Raw genomic sequence first — 20,442 nt, forward strand, 5'->3', positions numbered from 1 at the left:
ATGCATTAGACTGGCGGTCTTAGCCTTGCCCCGTCCCACTACAGCTCCAGCCAAAGTGGCAAACGTTTTTAAGTTTTTGCGCAACTTCACTTTGCGTAAACATTTTGTGACTCTTTAAAGTGTTTTATGCCAGAAGTCTGGTATTGAGCATCCTTCAAGTTGAAAGTGCCTGAAGAATCGTTTGCGCTTTTCTTTTAAAGGGGACCTGTCACCAGGTTTTTCGCATATAAAGTAGAGCCAGCACCTTTAAGCCCTCTGTTACAGCATGCTATAATGTAATATATGTCCCCAATGCACTCTCCATTAAACAAAAAATAGCTTAAACTCACCTACGGGGCGGTCCAGTTCGATGGACATTGCTATTCTTAATCTTCTTGCTTCGTGTGGATGACGTGTTCTATGTCATCGATACAGTGTCCTCGGCATTGCGCTCCTGCGCAAGTGTACTTCTCTCTGCCATGCGGAGGGCAGAGTAAAGTACTGTAATGCGCATGCGCCGGTAAAGGACAATGGCTGCCGATGCATGCGCATTACAATACTTTGTTCTGCCCTTGGCAGGGCAGAGAAGTGTGATGCCGAGGACACTGTGGATGACAAAGCAAGAAGAGAGGAAGCGCCAGATCAAAAACAGCAATGCCCATCGGACCGGACCCCCCCATAGGGGAGTATAATGAAATCTATTTTTTGTGTTATGCACAGCGCATTGGAGACATGTACAGCATTCTAGAATGCTGTCACATAGGGTTTACAGGTGCTGGCCCTACTTTATATGGGAAAAAACTGGTGACATGTTCCCTTTCATGCTTGGTGTTTTTGGAAACCTGATGTGGATAAAGGACTCTCAAAACCCTGAACATATGAAAAGCAAGATTTTTTTTACATAGAAATGAATAAGAAGGTTTTTTTTAGTAGTTTTTCAGGAGGTTTTCAGAGAAGACCTGTTGCATCAGTTATGCTAATTCAAGCAATGGGGTCCCATTGATTACTATGAGTTATGTTTGGTGTCCGTTTTGTAGAACAAAAAAAAGTCATGCCTGCAAAACTGTTTCATCTGTTCTAAAAAAATGGGACCCAGACAAACTCTTCTGTTTCTGTGTGCATAGCTGATGTAATGGATCACTTATAATGTTTGTCTTCTAATAATATGGAAACAAATGGAATGTCCATACGTGTGAACGGAGCCTAATCAGACACTCACCATGTTTCCACAGGCCTACCTGTCTAGAGCTGGATTTTCACATCTTCTGCCACTTAGCAGATCTTTAATATGAAGTCTCCTAGTGCCCACTTGACCAGATCAGCCTCATCCTGTCTAATAGTGCCCACTTGACCAGATCAGCCTCATCATGTCTCCTAGTGCCCACTTGACCAGATCAGCCTCATCATGTTTTCTAGTGCCCATCAGAGATCAGCCTCATCATGTCTCCTAGTGCCCAATTGACCAGATCAGCCTCACCATGTCTCCTACTGCCCACTTGACCAGATCAGCCTCATCATGTCTCCTTCTGCCCACTTGACCAGATCAGCCTCATCATGTCTCCTATTGACCACTTGACCTGACCAGCCTCATCATGTCTCTTAGTGCCCACTTGACCAGATTAGCATCATCATGTCCCCTACTGCCCACTTGACCAGATCAGTCTCATCATGTCTCCTACTGCCCACTTGACCAGATCAGCCTCATCATGTTTCCTAGTGCCCATCAGATCAGCCTCATCATGTCTCCTAGTGCCCACTTTACCAGATCAGTCTCATCATGTCTCCTACTGCCCACTTGACCAGATCAGCCTCATCATGTCTCCTACTGCCTACTTGACCGGATCAGCCTCATCATGTCTCCTACTGCCCACTTTACCAGATCAGTCTCTTTCATGTCTCCTACTGCCCACTTGACCAGATCAGTCTCATCATGTCTCCTACTGCCCAGTTGACCAGATCAGTCTCATCATGTTTCTTAGTGCCCACTTGACCAGATCAGTCTCATCATGTCCACATCCTTCACCTGTTCTCTTTAATCTTACACCCACTTATCTGAGTCGTATCATATCTCCTGAAATATTTTGTGTGGGTGTAAGTAAATATTTCTGAATGCTACAGTATACATCTATTAATAAGATTAGTAAGAATAACAAATTACATTTTGTTTTTATAGATGTTCTGTATTATGTCAAATCAGGAAGTAACCCAATGCTAATTCTTCTGTGATAAAGCCTTATTAAAGAGGAGACATCAGATGGTACAATTTCCATTTATACAAGGAAGTTAAATACATCTATTGCAGGAGAGCATCATCATTATGAAAATTAATGGAGTTTTAAACATAAAACATGAAGGAGGAGATGCAGAAATACAAGTATAATGTATAATCAGGAGTATAACCCATATATAAAGACTGAATCCTTCTAAAACATTAACCATATTTGTAGAAATATTTCTTGGTCATCACACTACCCCTATCCACAAGTGTTATTTGGGGGTTCGGATGACTTTAGTCAATAATATAGATAAGCTCTCTCTCTGGTGGACTCAAGGTGTTAACCCCGTCATGACATTGCAATTTTCCCTTATTGTACTTTCGTTTCTTTCTCCCCTTCTTCCAAGAGCCATAACTTTTTATTTTTCCATCAATAAAGCTGTATGATGGCGTGTTTTTTGCAAAATGAGTTGTCCTTTTGAATGACACCATTGATTTTACCATACAGTGTACTGAAAAATGGGAAAAAAATTCCAAGTGCTGCGAAATTGCTAAAAAAAAGTGCAATTCCACAATTATTTTTTATTTACCATGTTCACTATATGGTAAAGCTGATCTGGGAGTATGATTCCCAAGGTCAGTATGAGTACGCAGATACCAAACATGTATAGAGTTTTTAATTTAAGTTCTGAAAACCATGCAAAACTTATTTTTTGCGACCTGAGCTGCCATTTGTTATGGATACCATTTGGGGATAGATACAATGTTGTGGTTGCATTTTATTGCAATGTAGAGGCGCTTAAAAAAAACATAATTCATAGAATCATAGAATCATAGAATGGTAGAGTTGGAAGGGACCTCCTGGGTCATCTGGTCCAACCCCCTGCTCAAAGCAGGATTCACTAGATCATCTCAGACAGATGTCTGTCCAGCCTCTGTTTGAAGACGTCCATTGAAGGGGAACTCACCACCTCTCGTGGCAGCCTGTTCCACTCATTAATCACCCTAACTGTCAAAAAGTTTTTTCTAATATCTAATCTGTGTCTCCTCCCATTTAGTTTCATCCCATTGCTTCTAGTCTTTCCTTGTGCAAATGAGAATAAAGATGATCCTTCTACAATGTGACAGCCCTTGACATATTTGTAGACAGCTATTAAGTCTCCTCTCAGTCTTCTTTTTTGCAAGCTAAACATTCCCAAATCCTGCAACCGTTCCTCATAGGACATGGTTTGCAGACCAGTCACCATTCTGGTCGCTCTTCTCTGAACTTGCTCCAGTTTGTCTATGTCTTTTTTAAAATGTGGTGCCCAAAACTGTACACAGTATTCCAGATGAGGTCTGACCAAAGAGGAGTAAAGACCGATAATGACTTCACGTGATCTAGACTGTATGCTTCTGTTAATACATCCCAGAATTGTATTTGCCTTTTTTGCTGCTGCATCACACTGTTGACTCATGTTCAGTCTATGATCTATTAGTATACCTAAGTCTTTTTCACATGTACTGTTGCTTAGCTCTATTCCTCCCATTCTGTATATGCTTTTTTCATTTTTATTGCCCAGATGTAGTACTTTGCATTTTTCCCTGTTAAAAACCATTCTGTTGGTTGCTGCCCACTGCTCCAGTTTATTTAGGTCTTTTTGAATCCTCTCTCTCTCTTCTCTAGTATTAGCTATCCCTCCTAGCTTTGTGTCATCAGCAAATTTAATCAGTTTACCCTCAATTCCTTCATCTAAATCATTGATAAAGATGTTGAACAATACAGGTCCCAGGACGGAGCCCTGTGGTACCCCACTTGAGACATTTATCCAGCTGGATGTGAAGCCATTTACAACCACCCTTTGAGTCCGATCACTAAGCCAGTTATGAATCCACCTAACAGTTGCCTGGTCCATTGCATACTTGGTCATTTTTTCAATAAGGATGGTGTGAGATACTTTGTCAAATGCTTTGCTGAAGTCAAGATATACTATATCTACAGCATTTCCCTGATCCACCCAGTCAGTGATTCTGTCATAGAAGGAAATTAAGTTAGTCTGACATGACTTGTTAGTTACAAACCCATGCTGACTCTGGTTAATCACTTCATTCTTATCCATGTACTTACATACATGTTGTTTAATAATTTGTTCAAAGATCTTTCCTGGTATAGAAGTCAGACTCACCGGCCTATAGTTCCCTGGGTCCACCTTCTTCCCCTTTTTGAAGATAGGAACAACATTTGCTCTTCTCCAGTCTTCTGGGACTTCTCCTGTTCTCCAAGAATTTTCAAAGATTATGGAGAGTGGTTCTAAAATTTCTTCTACGATCTCCTTCAGTACTCTGGGGTGTAATTCATCTGGACCTGGAGACTTGAACTCATTTATGTTAGCTAAATATTCCCTCACAATCTTTCTGTTTACAGATAACTTGGATTCCTCTATTCCTTTAAAAGGACAGTGAAGATCAGTTGATGTTACATTTTCTTTCTGAGAGAAAACAGATGCAAAATAGGAATTAAAAAGTTCGGCCTTCTCAACATCCTCTCTTACCATTTCTCCATTTTCATCCTGTAAAAATCCTATAGCATCTTTGACTTTTCTTTTACTTTTGACATACCCCCAAAATCCTTTTTTATTGCTTTTGACATCTCTTGCAAGCCTTAATTCATTGTCAGCTTTAGCTAACCTGATACGTGCCCTGCAGGATCTGCAGACTGCATTATAATCTTCTTTAGATATGCCTCCCTCTTTCCATTTAATAAACATTTCTTTCTTTCTTTTTAGCATGTGTTTAAGTTCTGTGTTCATCCATCCTGGTTTCCTTAAATGCTTCCCATTCTTCCTACTTTTCGGGATTGTTAACGATTGTGCTTTGAGAATCTCATTTTTAAAAATTTCCCATCCTTCCTGGACATTTTTGTCCTTAAGGACATCCAGCCATTGGATCCCTCCTATTCTCTTTCTGAGTCTCTTAAAATCTGCCTTTCTAAAATCTAACCTTGAAGTCTGAGTCTTCACATGTCTTCCTCCTCTAGTTATCCAAAATTCTATAATAGCATGATCGCTGCCTCCTAGGGTCCCAGCCACCTTTACCTCCTCAACCATTTCCTCCCTGTTTATAAGGATTAGATCCAAAGTAGCAGATCCCCTTGTTTTCTCCCCTACCTTTTGGAAGATAAAGTTGTCAGCAAGAGAGGATAAGAATTTGCTTGACCTGTTAGTTTTACTTGAGAGAGATTCCCAACAAATGTCTGGATAGTTGAAATCTCCCATGACCACTACGTCATATTTTTTGGAGAACTTGGTCATTTGATGCATAAAGAGTTCATCTATATCTTCAGCTTGCCCAGGTGGCCTGTAGTAAATGCCTACAATGGTGTCCTTTCCGTTGTTCTCTCCTTGTATTCTTACCCAAACAGTTTCCACAGAACTCCCAGTCTCTGAAGCTTCAATCTCTGTGCAGATATTCGCTTTTCTAACATACAATGCAACACCTCCTCCTCGTTTATCAATTCTGTTTCTTGCAAATAAGTTGTATCCTTTTAGCCTTTTATTCCAATCATGTGTATCGTCCCACCAAGTTTCAGTGATTCCAATGACATCATATTCCTTTTCCTGCATTAGTAGTTCCAATTCTCCTTGTTTGTTGCCCATGCTTTGTGCATTTGTATAAAAACATTTTAGTTTGTGATTGGTTTCTCTTCCTCCCATATTTTTATTATTTAGATTTTTTTGTCTTTGTTCTTTCTTTCCACTTCCAGTAGCAGAGATCTCAATAGTATTTGTCAGCTGTATGGCTTTTTCTGGCCTTTTGCTTCCCTTCCCACATTGTTCTAGTTTAAAGCTCTTCTGATGAGTGTAGCAAGGCGACTTCCAAATACATGTTTTCCAGTCTTGGTAAGGTGCACCCCATCTCTAGCAAGTAGTCCATCATATAGGTAATTCATTCCGTGATCCAGAAATCCAAATCCTTGTTGACGGCACCATCGACGTAGCCAGTTGTTCACCTGTAGAATCTTATTCCACCTCATTGTTCCATGGCCATCCACTGGGAGGATGGATGAGAAGACCACCTGCGCTCCCAATTCTTTCACTTTCTTGCCTAAGTCTTCAAAGTCACTGCAGATGGTTTCCAGGTCCTTTCTTGCGGTGTCATTTGTCCCCACATATATTAGCAGGAATGGGTAGTGATCTGTAGGTCTGAAGAGTCTTGATATCCTGTCAGACACATCTTTAATTTTTGCTCCTGGAAGACAGCACATTTCTCTTGAGGTTATGTCTGGTCTGCAGATAGCGGCCTCTGTTCCTCTTAACAGGGAATCCCCCATGACCACCACTCTCCGTTTTTTCTTCACAACATTCTTCTTTCTCCATCCAGGAGGATTCTGAGGGCTTACAAGGTTCTTCATTGCTGGCAAAGTCTTATTTTGCAGTATTTCTTCATGGTTCTCCTGCGTGAGAGCCTGGTACTGGTTCCTGAGCAGTATGGGTGCTGACTGCCTCTCGATCCTCCGGCTTCTGTGGGTCACATGCTTCCATTCCTCTGTTTCGTCAGGTGCAGTTCGAATTTCTTCTCTTTCTGAATCATGAAGAGATAATTCTGGCGTCTTGATTTATTTTCTCATTACGCCGTTTGCCGATTTGATGAATTTACTTTATATTTTGATAGATCGGACATTTCTGAAAGCAGCGATACCAAATATGTCTATTTTTTTTTTTATTTTATTTTCAATGGGGCAAAAAGGGTCATTTGAACTTTTGTATTTTTTTTTAAACTTTTTTTGCCGCACTTTTTACTGACTTCAATAGTCTCCTAAGGAGACTTGAAGCTGCGATCTTCTAATCGCCTGTGCTATACATTGTAGGGCTTCCTATGAACGCCTGCCACGAGTTGGCGTTCACAGGAGATTCACAAAGACAGGCACGGGGATCTTCTGCAGACCCCCGGCTGTCATGACAACCCATCGTCACCCCATGATCATGTGAGATGGGCGAGAATGGGATGGATTTGTGATGTGCTTCCGGCAAGCGCATGTTAAATTTCGCTGTCAACGAGAGAGCAGGATTTAACTGGTTAAAAGCGATGCTCCACCCGCTGTTAAATGCACTTGATGGCTGATTAAATCAGCCATAAACGGTGGGGAAAGATATAGGCTCAGTGTCGGAGCCCGCATCAAAGTCGGGGACACAACCTTAAATGTAATTAGACATCAAAGGTCGTGAAGGGGGTTAATGTATTTCATGAGCTGCCAATTTTTGCAATGGACAACATAGAACACTAAATGTGTCCTCAATGCTCACTGTAAGAGAAATGTATTGCCAGCAAATCAACTCACTGCAGGGCTCGCTTACATTAAAAAAGGGGCTGTCTCCATGAGAAAATTCCTTTACAGAAATACTGACATATTGAAAGCTGGGTCCACAATATTTCTTGAACTATAGCGTCTTGTTACTTCACTCTTGTGAACAATGGAATGTTATGAAAAATACCAGCAACGTGGACTTTGTTTTGGCACACCCAGGGCTTACATCATGTGAGTTTACAGATCTTTACAACTAATGTCTCTGCAATTCAATGCATTTTAGACCATATTTATTAAGATTTCTGCAAGTGTTAAAGTACATTATTTAACAGTACAAGGGGAAAGATGACAATTTCTACTGGAAAGATTAAAACAGAAGCTGTCACGTTGTACAAATAGTCCTATCTCTTATAGAGCAGGATGAGCTGAGCAAATTTATATATTGTATAGTTATGTGGTATAAATTCAGTTTAAAGAGAATCTGTTAGCAAGTTTTTGTTACATCATCTAAGAGTAACATAATGTAGGAAAAGAGAAGCTGAATCCAACAATGTATCACTTACTTTACTGGGTGCAGCAGTAATGATACAATCAGAGTTCTTAGATGTAGCAGTGCTCAGAAAGCTAACCCCGCTCACACCACAGCTTTCTGTGTACATTGTAAATTGACAGATAATGCTAATCAGTGCTGGGGGTGTGGTTGGACTAGGATGCATAGGGGCAGCTAGTCCTGTAGTGATCATCTCATGTTGATAAATCACTCATTGTATTCCAACAACAGCACACAGCCTAATAAGTGACACATCGCTGAAATCAGTGTCTCAACCCCTAGCTCAGGCTGACCTCAGATTAAATAGCAAAAACCTGCTGACAGATTCCCTTTAACTTGTAAATTCATTTAAATTCACTGCCTGTGTCTTTTTCTTGTCTCCTCGTTTTCTCTACATGCTGGGTTTTCATATGAGCACTATAGCCAATCAACGACCACTAGTTTACTGCAGCCTTCGTATTCCTTATGAGCCATAAAAAAACATTCTTTTCCGCTTTGATAAAATGTGAAGACTGTGACCTGTAACTGGCTGCAGCTGTACCATGATGTCCTCTTAAAAAAAACCAAGACAGGCAGGAGACACAGACAGAGGTGGAGTGGAGGTCTTGCAGGTAAGTATCTGTCATTTGTTGTTTTTATACCCCCAAGGGCCCATTTTTAATCTAAAAAAAAAATAGTGGAAAACCCCTTTAAACAAGAATGCTGATCATTTAGAGACCCGCCCACTGGACTCCTAAGAATAGTATGAGCGGGAATTTAAATTAATAAAAATATAAGTTACAATAAATCTTTTCCCACAAAATTACACATCAATCTGGCCAGTTCTCCTATTCACCAACAGGCTTGCCTGCATATCAGATGCCATGTTCAATGTGATAGATTTAATTTCAGACTGGTAACCAGTGAATGAGCTTGTGATTGTCGATACTTATTGGTTGGTTTTATTAAAGGTTGATATCTGAGCTTTTGGGCAGAATATGGCATCACACATAGCACCTACCTCCCTGTAAGGCCATGGCCCTACTATCAGTATTTGGTCAGTATTCGGTCAGTATTGTTTCTCAGGAGTGGGAGCCAAAACCAGGAGAGGAACAATCAGAGAAAAGGTATAATAGAAACAAGTCACCAATTCTGCATTTATCACCCACTCCTGGTTTTGGCTCTCACTCCTGAGAAAAAATACTGACCAAATACTGATAGTGGGGCCGTGGCCTAATGCCGAATCGTAGGGACCCATATTTTATCTATCATTACTATTTGCAACTTTTATCTATACATGTAAGTTGTAGTATAAATTGTATAATTCTTTGAATAATATTGCATATGTAACTTCAATAGGAATCACTGGCAATTTACTACATTGGCCAGGATTAAATCCAGCTGCAAAAATTGGGACAGACGATGTTAATAAAGGACTATAAATGCATTAAAGATGTAGTTTCGGTGCATAATATATAAAATAAAATATACATGTTTTACCTACAACATGTTTGTATGGTCATACAAATTAATGCCATAACCAACTGCAGGATCCGACAACTTCTACATAACAGGAACAGGAATATTTAATAATAAAAAAACCTCAATATGGCAAAATGAGTGAAGTAAAGTTTGACAAGTAAATGAACCGTCATATATATTAGTTAAGTCAAAGTTCGTACACATGAATTGCGGCCAGTTTATCAATTCCAGTGATTTTTTTACTGGCATTTGTTCTGTGGTTTTGCAGCCAATGCTCAGAAAAGCGAAACCTTGTATAGCGCATTCCATACAGTCTTACATCCTATATTTGTCTGCAGCCCAGAATATATTTTTACATCTTTATGCAAACCAACTTTGCTCAGCTGGTTCCCATTATTTTCGATACACTAGAATTTGCTCATGTCCTGAATGATTTATTTTATATTTTGCAAGAATAAAGATAAAACGAGCAAAATAGAAGCAAGAAAGTTTTCAATGTAGGACCGGGTAATTTATGTGATCATCTTATCACATTGTCCTTAATTATAACAAATACGGAGACACGGATAAAAATTAGCAAAAATGTAATACTAGAGAAAATGTAGTAGAACTTATAGCTAAGGTTCACGCTTGGAAAATGTAACAGATTTATGAAAAATTAAGGTTATTTCAACAATGTAACAATATTCAGAATAGCACAATACAGACTGCTGGCTAATTAGGCAAGTGAAGAAGCCATATATTTTAAAAGAACTCCTTTTAAAAAACAATCAATCACTATTCTCTTCCATATCTGCAGCGCTCCTGCAGGTAAGAAAAAGTATTGCAGCCATTTTTTTTTTTACCACAAACCAATTAAGCTCTGTGAACTTCTATCTGCTGGCATGGACATACTCTGGACTGAATGATTTGCAAGAAAAAAAGGCCGACACTGACTGTGTGAAAGTTGCCACATACAGAATTGTTTTAGTACATTTCAGCAATCATCTAAAGTCATGCTATGCACAGAAACGAATGTGCAGACATCATATATGGGAAATCTGTTCACACATACAAGCTTTCAATTCATAATAAGAATTACATTACTTAAAGTGGTGGGACTTTAACACTGAAGACCTTTCCTTTACGAATGGTCACCAATATCAAATCAGTGGAGCTCTAACTTCCTACGCCTAACAGAACAGTGGATTGAAGAGACAGTGGTGCACACAGTGTATGGCGTAGCGCAGGATCCGGTGTGCTGCAGCCTTTCAATCAGCTGATTGGTGGGATGCCAGGAGTTGGACCTCTACTAATCTGGTATTAATGGTATTGATCCTAAAAATAAGTCATCAATATTAAAGCCTAGAAAAAAAAAACCCTCTTCAATTAACATAATAAAAATCTGAATCAATGTCACAATATAATGTAAATAATTAATATCCAAATAAAACAGTAAAAAGTGGTGAACATATTCGTCAAACATATAGATGGATACAAGATGGAGAGAAACCACCTAATAGAAGAGATTTATGAAAAGTACAGCAAAGGTAAAATGAAAAGTCCTACCTGGTTCTGTGCAGTTCTTACGATGTCTGTGTTCACCTTGAATTTCAGTCAAATTTTCATCATCCGCCCAAAGCAGTCCTCGTCCATTACTATTGGCATTGATGTCTAATACATTTCTCTGGTTTCTATGTAAAGAGTTGTTTTCTTCAATACCTATAACATGAACACAAACCTCACTTAATCGCATTGTCTATAGAGATCACTCAGTCTTATTGTACTCAATCTCCTCTCTTATCTCGTATTCGGTATGGCCTTAAGGCCCCGTCACACATAACGAGATCGCTAGCGAGATCGCTGATGAGTCACGTTTTGGTGACGCAATAGCGATCTCGCTAGCGATCTCGTTATGTCTGACAGGTAGCAACGATCAGGCCCCTGCTGTGAGATCGCTGATCGTTACAAAGCTTCCTGGACCATTCCTGGGTCGTTGCGCTCCCGCTGGGCAGTGTGCATCGCTGTATTTGACACCTTGTCAACGACCTCGCTAGCGATTCAGAACTGAGACACGTTGAGGTGCATAAATTGGACTTTTCTGCGTTCATCGTCCCTGATTGGTGGTCGCTACTGCGTCCTTGTTTTTTCAGATCACACCAGCGTTCTCCGGCTGTGACTCTACTTTGAACAAATCAGACATCTTTAGCGAAGTAGGTATTGTTTGGGGTCTCAAATGAGTTTCCATTTTTAATTCATTTATAGGACATCTACCAATTATCTGCTATCGTTGCTCTTCAGGGAGGGAGGGCTTGGCTTCAATAGCGATCTCGTTAGCGATCTCGTTATGTGTGACGGGGCACCAGGACCGTTAAAATACTGGCAGCAGTTGTCGCGGCAGGTCTTTGCATCATGGGTGTTTCTGCCATGTCCCACTGGTTGAAGGCCTGCAATTGCAGGATCGTTTGCACTCTATTCACCGAGCTCCACTTCCCCATTGGCTCGGTCCACAGAGTCCACAAAGCCAGGCGGACAGTACGTAATTGCATCACGTCGACGAAGAAAGTTTTGAAGCGTGCAACAGGCCAAAAGAACAGTCTATTGATTTAAGCTTCATGTTAATTGGCATATGAAAAACTCTGAAGCGGTAAACGTGCTGTGTGGGTGTGTGTGCATGAGACCCCTAAAATATCTGCCCATGCAAAAGCATATATATACAGATAGAAGCCAAGCCCTCCCTCCTTCCCTGAAGAGCAATGATAGCAGATAATTGGTAGATGTCCTATAAATGAATTAAAAATGGAAACTCATTTGAGACCCCAAACAATACCTACTTCGCTAAAGATGTCTGATTTGTTCAAAGTGGAGTCACAGCCGGAGAACGCTGGTAGGATCTGAAAAAACAAGGACGCAGTAGCGACCACCAATCAGGGACGATGAACGCAGAAAAGTCCAATTTATGCACCTCAATGTGTCTCAGTTCTGAATCACTAGCGAGGTCGTTGACAAGGTGTCAAATACAGCGATGCACACTGCCCAGCGGGAGCGCAACGACCCAGGAATGGTCCAGGAAGCTTTGTAACGATCAGCGATCTCACAGCAGGGGCCTGATCGTTGCTACCTGTCAGACATAACGAGATCGCTAGCGAGATCGCTATTGCGTCACCAAACCGTGACTCATCAGCGATCTCGCTAGCGATCTCGTTATGTGTGACGGGGCCTTTAGTCTTTAAGCAGTTAGGGACTGAACAGTCTTACAATAAACATATGAGATCAGCCATATTATCAATGTATGAGGTCAGCCGTAAAATCAATATGTGACATTCTCATATCAACATATAAGAATATTAGCCTAAGGGTATGTGCACACAACATTACTGTCAGGCAGATCCACTCTGAAACACACCTGAAGAAGCACCTAGAAAACGCCTTAATAGAATGAACATATGCCTTGCTATATAAAAACAACTTGCTGTACATATTTTCAATCTGTTGAGCGTCTTTTCATGTTTTTAAAGGTTTCAAGCGGTTAAAAGAAATGAGCAGACCATTCTTCAAGCATTTTTCCCTCTGAAGATTCTCTATACTTTACAATAGTAGGGAGCGGGGTGGCTCAAAAAACACCAACGAACAAAAATGCCCAAGAAGCATTCCGGAAATAACCAAGCAAATGCATTTTTCTCTTGGATAATTCGGTGTTGTGTGCACATTTCCTAATTATGGAAAGCCTTCAACATAACCACTAACATACTTAGATGTTAGGCTTTAAGCAATCATAAAATATTAACCTTTCATATTCTACTTGACACAATCACATCCCTAACCACCTTGGACAATGTGTTGGTCTCATACCATTTTAATGTATTAAGTACATTTTCCAGTTCCTTGTTTTCTAATATTCCAGTAAATTTAGAGAAAAATCATTGTTTGGATTGTATTGATATCATCCTTGAATGAAGACCTTACAAAAGTCCCACATCAACCACTTGGGCGGTCTTTTTAGTAAATAAACCCTTGTATAAGACTGTGAAAGAGATGTTTGTCAGTCAAGAGCTGAAGTCTTTGAATATTCTTCAAAACTCCCTTTTTCTTAATTTATCATTCTAAAAGTATTCTTGATTATTTGGGTCATTTTTATATTTTCATCTTTCATTTTTCTTTATTTATCACCATTAAGTATAGGTTGGCAAAATAAGAGACCTTAGGCTAAAACTCCCAGCTAATATTTAGAAGATAATTTTCCTCTAAATACAAAGGTCTCCTCCGTGAGACAGTGTAGACTAAACATCTGATTCACAGATCCGCAAGGAACAACTGGGATAAACGAAACATAGTGTATTAAAGTGTAGAAATAATTCTGATGCCCTTAAGATAAAGCTTAATAGTTTTCCAAATCAAAATGCCATTCACTGTCAAATACTACAAAATAAAGATGAGCAAATCGACTTGATGCAAATCGAATACATGTAGAATTTTAGGAAACTCTTTAGGGAGCTGCAGAATTTGAATAATTTGCAATTCTCTTAAAGTGAATTGCCAAAAATGCCCACCACTATTTTATACAGAAGATTGCATTAATCAGTGAAGGTTCACATGATCTCAGATATGACTAGGCAGGCTACCCAATCATATCTTGCAAGTGTCAAATTACATAGTATAAAACAGCCTGTCATAGCCTGTATAAAAGTCAAAGCAGGGAACACAGTGCAACAATGATTTTGAGTTGAATCTATTTAGAGAAAGGATATCACAGCTTAAAGAAACACTCTCATAAAAAATGTTATCTTCTTCATATATTGCACTCATATTATATAGCACTGTGTACTTATAATTGCTAATTTTGCTCTTCTACCCAGCTAATTCTTCTGTTTTTCATTAGGTCTGTGATATCACGTGATTAAAAACTGACTAGCTGAATCCTTCTATGCTCTATGTAGAAACATGAGGTCAATTTTCCCTGTATGAGTCATAAGTCATTGCAAAAGTCCCTGGTAGGGGGAGAAGCAGAGCAGCTGGGTCAGGAGTTGAAAAGGGGGAATGATAAATGCAGGGACAATAGACGTCCTGTTTTTACATTGAGCAGAAAAAAGAGAAGAATTAGCCAGGTAGAAAGGCAAAATGAGCAATTGTAAGCATGCAGTGCTATATAATATGATGACTGCAATATATTAAGAGGATAAAACCTTTGATGGGAGGCTTCTTTAACAATAGAAATATGGAGAAAAAAACCCCCCAAAAATCTGAATATACTGTAAGGATACTAGTGTTTGTGCAAAACAACAGTGAAGAAAGGTTACCATCCATTTATCTAAGGCTGTGCTTGTGTTAAACAGCTTGAAAGGAATTGAATACAGTCGTAGGAGACCTCTGTGTCATACACCTGAAGGGTAATTTTAAGTATCTGCGATTTGTGGCAAATTAATTTCCTGAATTTAATTTTATGGAAAAATTTGCGGAAGCTGGTGAACTTGAATTTCAAAATATTCTATCATTTCTACTACAAAATACAGTTTTAATCTTTTTTATTTTAGGGTTTGTGCAAACTTATTATGTCAAAATGTAGGGTTTTTACCAGGATGACTACATCTACGTTAGTGCTCAGACTGTATCTCCAGCCTTACATAGGTCTCGTGAGCTGCTTATGAAAATTGGACAAATCTCTACCTATGACTAATGTTTGATCAGGACAGATAGCATTTGTTCCTTAGGCTCTTTTTCCACTGATGCGGGAAACAGTTATATAGCTCTGAAACTGTTATATAGGAATGCATAGAAAGAAAATACAACTAGCTCTGTTTGTGAATGAAAGTTTATTAATATAATATAAATATTCATGGTAGTAGATCCCACATGGCTCTATAATTGAAGCAGAAAATTTTGCATTAATCTCCCTAACAATATTTACAATGTTATTTTTCATGTTGCTTATGTAGCATAATCCATAGACCATACACAGATGAAAATCAGTTACAGGATCATCCAGCAGACCCCTCTCTAAACCCTCGCAGCTCCTGTTCCTGTGATCCTGCAGGTCTCTGCTTTCAGGTCCTGTCTGTGCGCTCAGGCACATCACTCTTCGCAAAAAGAAACGTTATCCCATAGACTCCAGACAGAGGCTTCTCATACACCAAAATCAGATCTAATGCTTTGCACTGAGGACAGGCAATGCCTAGAAACACGTGTCTGCAAACTGAGATTCTGGTTTAGCTTTTTTCCTAAGTCATGTGGCAAGGCTCGTTAAAGGGTCAGAGTTCAAGTCCTCTTCTTCTCTGAAGAGACAATTTGCATACACTCACAGTGACCTGCCTTAGGAAGTGAATGGTTGAATGGACATTCATTGCCATTTCTGGTGTGTTTTGAGATGGGACCTGTAAGCAGACACCAGCTCAGACCAAGTAAAAGTTAGAATTTGCTGTACTGCTCTGGACTACAACACCCAGCATCCTTTACTCCTCTTTACATCCTGAAAGAGGAGGAGTAGCAGAGGAAGAGACTGATTGGCTGAGAAAGTTGAAATAGAAGGGATAAGCTAGCTGGGCATGAGGACAAGTGTGTACTCCTCAATTACAGATTGATGAGAGCCTTACATTGGAGAGCAGAGAACAGAGGCACAGAGTGAGTACTGACAGCCCAGCAGCTCAGTGTGTGAGGGGAGGAGACAATCCTGGAGCTGAACCACGTCTGCAGACCAGCCAGGTTACCAAGAGATGTCCAACGACGCCTGGTCTATCCCAGAGAAAGAGTTGCTGCATCACAGAGTGAGTACATCCTGCTGAGACTAGTGATCCCCCTACTAAGGAATCTATAAGAAAACTTTTTTTGAGGGGAAAGTGTACCAACAGTTCCAGTATGTACAACATCCACAGGAACTGGGTCCTATCATTGGACTGTGTTACTTGCTATGATGCAAAGGAATTCATATTCATATAGGTATACTGTTTTACTCGCCAGGGTTTTCCCTGTGCTATCACAGTATCCAGGCCTGCTGTACAGCACATTCTGTACCTCCAAGAGTGTCACATATCTGTGGTGTTTGTGTGATATTATTTTTTTTACTGTTCCGTGTTCCATTTACACCATTTAACCCATGCTCAATTAACCTGTTGGGTTGTTTTAACCTCATCTCTTGTGAGTGTATATGGATCATGGACAAGTGATTCCTGAGTCAACACCTAGCATAAGAGGAAGACTTTGCTACATACCCCTAGAGCCCCCATCAAGATTTGGGTGGAGGCACTGCACCATATTGAGGTGAGAACTACCAGACACCCTGCCCATGGAGGTAGCTTAAAGGGATGTTACATATATAATTGTATTATAATCTTATGCATTGTTGTTTTTAATAATATTTAATAAAGATTTAGCTTTCACTATACTAATTGTGTTGTAACTCCTTTTTCATTGGTGATACTAACTTTGCATCAGTAGAGTCATAGGAAAGCTGTTTTTCTGTTAATCCCAGCAGAATCGACAATCTCTACAAAAGTGCATCTTTTAATTACTAACCTTCACAGTTAGGGCCTACAAGCTAGAAAGTGTTTTTTTCACACAAGACTCCTTACAGCACAATATATTATTGCTTCAACAGCATAAAGTAATTATATTGTACTTAGATGAATTCCCTAACGAAGGGGCTTAGGCCTCCAGGACCAAAATGATAATTATGACTTTAAGCATAAATGTAAGTTATGGAGTAAGCCTTCATTCACACTTCTGGGAAGATGGTTCATCAAGACACTAATGTCATTTGAAAGATATTGAGACTTGTGAAATGAATAATAATCAGTGTCTGCGCAATTACTATTCTGATATGTTTTTCAATCAGAAAATATGTTCTCATATTTATAATGAATAATCATGATGAAAAGCAATCTGAAAACTCTTCAGAAATTATTATTAGCATAAAGTGGGGAAACTTTATTTCCTAGCAATAACTATATTCATTTAATATTGGAAGTACATATGCATTCTTGGCTAAGCCTTAATCCAATTTCCTCACATTTGAAAAAGTACTCAATATTCTCAATGTAATATGGTACTATTAGTTATAAGGGAGACTCTCATAATACAAACAGCAAAGGTTCACCGATTAAGGTTCAGGGGTAAATCATTTGTAATCAGTTGTCACAAACACAGAAATTTAAATTTCAAATTTATTTCTTAAAAATGACTCCATTTTTTTTATTTATTCAGATTAAAGTTATATTATTTTAGAAAAAAACCTGGGAGTCTGAACTGATACGTAAATTGATGTGCATGCAAAATGTAAATGCATGTTCACATAAGGCCACTAGACAGAGAAAAACCAAAAACAAGCAAAATACCCAAATACATTTTTGGGTTTTTTATATTATTTTATGTAAAGACTGAAGTGACATCATGGGAGCTTCTTTTTCAATAATATGCTGATAACATTACCACACCAACTCCCTGGACGAGAACTGTAAAGTGGCCCTGACCCTCATGGCTATAGGACGGGCTTCTAAAAGCAATAAGATCATCTTGTTTACAAGCGTAATTACAATAAATTAACTGGTCTGGAGTTTTTGTCAGAGCTCAGCTGTGTAAGATAAAGTCATTTTACTTTTTCACAAATCAATAATACACAAGAAAATGAGCAATGTCGTTGTGAGGAGCTGGCCTTGGACTAAAGACTATTGGACCAATGGACGTAGAGCGGAGTCCACAGCTCTAAGGGATGCAGATGTCGATCTTATTGTTGTGTTTTATTAGAGATTTGATTGCTCGTCAGTTTAAGGTGCACAAATCTCTCCCGGAAAGTGTTCAGTCTCGGGAATCAATGTTTCCATTCAGTCACAGTAACCAGAGGAAGATGTGCCGGCTGGATAGTATGCATACTTAATTCCAGACACAATATTGGTAATCAGGTAAAGCAATCATTCCATTACTCTCATTAGTGTCTCAGGGGCCTCAAGTGATTGTTCTCCCAGTCACTACTCCCATTATGTGGATGGGGATAGTAAACTCAGTGGAGCTGTCACCGTAGGGGGGGTCTCATATGCAGTCTCAGGTGATGGGCTTGGCATCAGGAAAATACCTCCACCAATGCACAGTTAGCTTTGGGGGGGAGTGTTTCCCGAGGGCCGGGGCTCAATTCCGGGGGGAGGGGAGAGAAAGATTGGGGTTATTTAGGACACTGACGAGGAAATGAAGGGGTTGTTGCTGGCTGGAGCTGGATACATGTGCTACAATTGTGGTATCCGTCGTCTAGAGGAGTATGGGCTGTGACTGCAGACTATACCGGCGGGAGATACAAAAGCTGTGGGTCAACCAAAAGTTGGGAGACAGCGGAAATCGCTTGGTAAAGGGCATTGGAACTACCGGCCCGGGGTTGGGATCCTGTAGACACATTGCATTGTGGCCATCTACCTGGAGTTGCTGAAAGACCATGGATGTAAGGAATAAAAAATAGTTGCATTGTTAACCTGCTAGGTGATTATTACAACCCACAACTTCACAGTTGTAATAAATCTTAAAACGGAAATTTGCTTCTTTCTCCTCATGGATTGATCTTTCATTCTTAGTACATGGCTAAAATCTGTTTTCAGGAAAGACAGATTTTCTCATTACTGAGATAGGCTTTAGCAATTGGTATTTAAAAAATTCTATGGAGGGAGAAGGAGCTGGAGGCAGACACAGACATTCTGCTGCAAGTTCTTCTGTATCGACATTTACAGTTCTCCATAGAACTTTATGAGCACCGACTGTCATCTCCTATCTCAGTAGTAGGAAAATTCACTGTATTCACTGAAGACAGATTTTACCCGTAAATTGTGAATTTTCAGCATGAACGATCAGACTATGAGAAAGAAGCAGATTTCTCTATTAAGATATATTCCAACGTTTCTTAATTTTAGATGTACTATTGATTTATAAAAAAATAATTAAATTGACAGTTACTCATTAAAGGGGTTCTCCAAGAATTTAATAAAATAGCCCCAATCAAATAATGCAAACAGCCTGTCCTACTCACATGTAAGGATGGGCTGCAGTCTGAAGAAACACAGCTCCCAAAACCTTTGTGTTGACTGATAGGAGCTGTATCGTAAGCACACATACTTCCGTGAGCCAAGGAGAAGTGTGTGACAGAAGAAGAAATATATCTTCTCATTAGCTGACTATGCAAGGAGAAGTGAGGCTGGATAAAAAGATCCTTTGTACTCAGTCAGCTGAGAAGATTTATTTCTTCTCCTGTCACACAATTGTCTTCAGCTCACGGAGGTATGTGTGCTTTCAATACAGCTCCTGTCAGTTGACACACAGGTCTCGGGAGCAGAGTTTCTTTAGACTGCAGCCTGTCCTGACACGTGACTAGGATGGGTTGCATTTGAATTATGTGATGGGGGCAATTTTATTACATTCCTGGAGAAGGCCTTTAAGTAGTATTTTATCATTTCCTACTGTTTAATGTCATTCATACTCATCTGTATAAAATATGGAAAGATGTAGAATCCTTGATTAAAGTATAGCCATTGATGTACTGTGTTGGTAGCTATTTACTGAAAGTCCCACATTTTCTTGTAATGCTCACAAACCCTAATGGGAGAAAGGGCATAGGCAATCAATGCCCCAAATTAGGAATGCACAGGCCACAAATCTTCCAGGGGAGACACACTGAAAAGAATAATCCTTACGGAAGGAGAAGGCTGCCAAATCCTCAGTGGGTAGGACAAGGGACACAGACAGCTAGAGAGAGGAGACATGCAATGCTCCTCAATGCAGTATTTTCCACTGTTTCTTCTGGCCATTACTCTTATGCGGTATTTACATAATATAGACAGGACAGTTTGTTCCTGTTTGACAGTGATAGTCACCATATAAGAAATGGACAGTAACCCCTTTAAGGCGCAACAGTTTTTTTCCATTTTGTTTCATTGTTACATTACAGGAGCCATAATCTATTTTTTTTCATCAATGTAGCTAAACAAGGCCTTGCTTTTTGCAGGATGAGTT

The 20,442-nt window shown here is 39.6% G+C and overlaps 1 protein-coding gene across 1 annotated transcript in view; it reads right to left on the reverse strand.

Annotated features, from left to right (window-relative positions):
- Positions 1-20,442, reverse strand: part of SLC24A3 (solute carrier family 24 member 3) — a 428,724-nt gene that overhangs the window by 331,103 nt on the left and 77,179 nt on the right. Inside the window, exon 2 of the mRNA XM_073672470.1 lies at positions 11,038-11,190. Coding sequence (XP_073528571.1) covers positions 11,038-11,190 — 153 coding nt within the window. The remainder of the gene's footprint in view (positions 1-11,037; positions 11,191-20,442) is intronic.

This window comes from Phyllobates terribilis, unplaced genomic scaffold (genome assembly GCF_046119375.1).
Source record: "Phyllobates terribilis strain yellow unplaced genomic scaffold, ASM4611937v1 Scaffold_3__8_contigs__length_932513732, whole genome shotgun sequence".
Classification (NCBI taxonomy): domain Eukaryota; kingdom Metazoa; phylum Chordata; class Amphibia; order Anura; family Dendrobatidae; genus Phyllobates; species Phyllobates terribilis.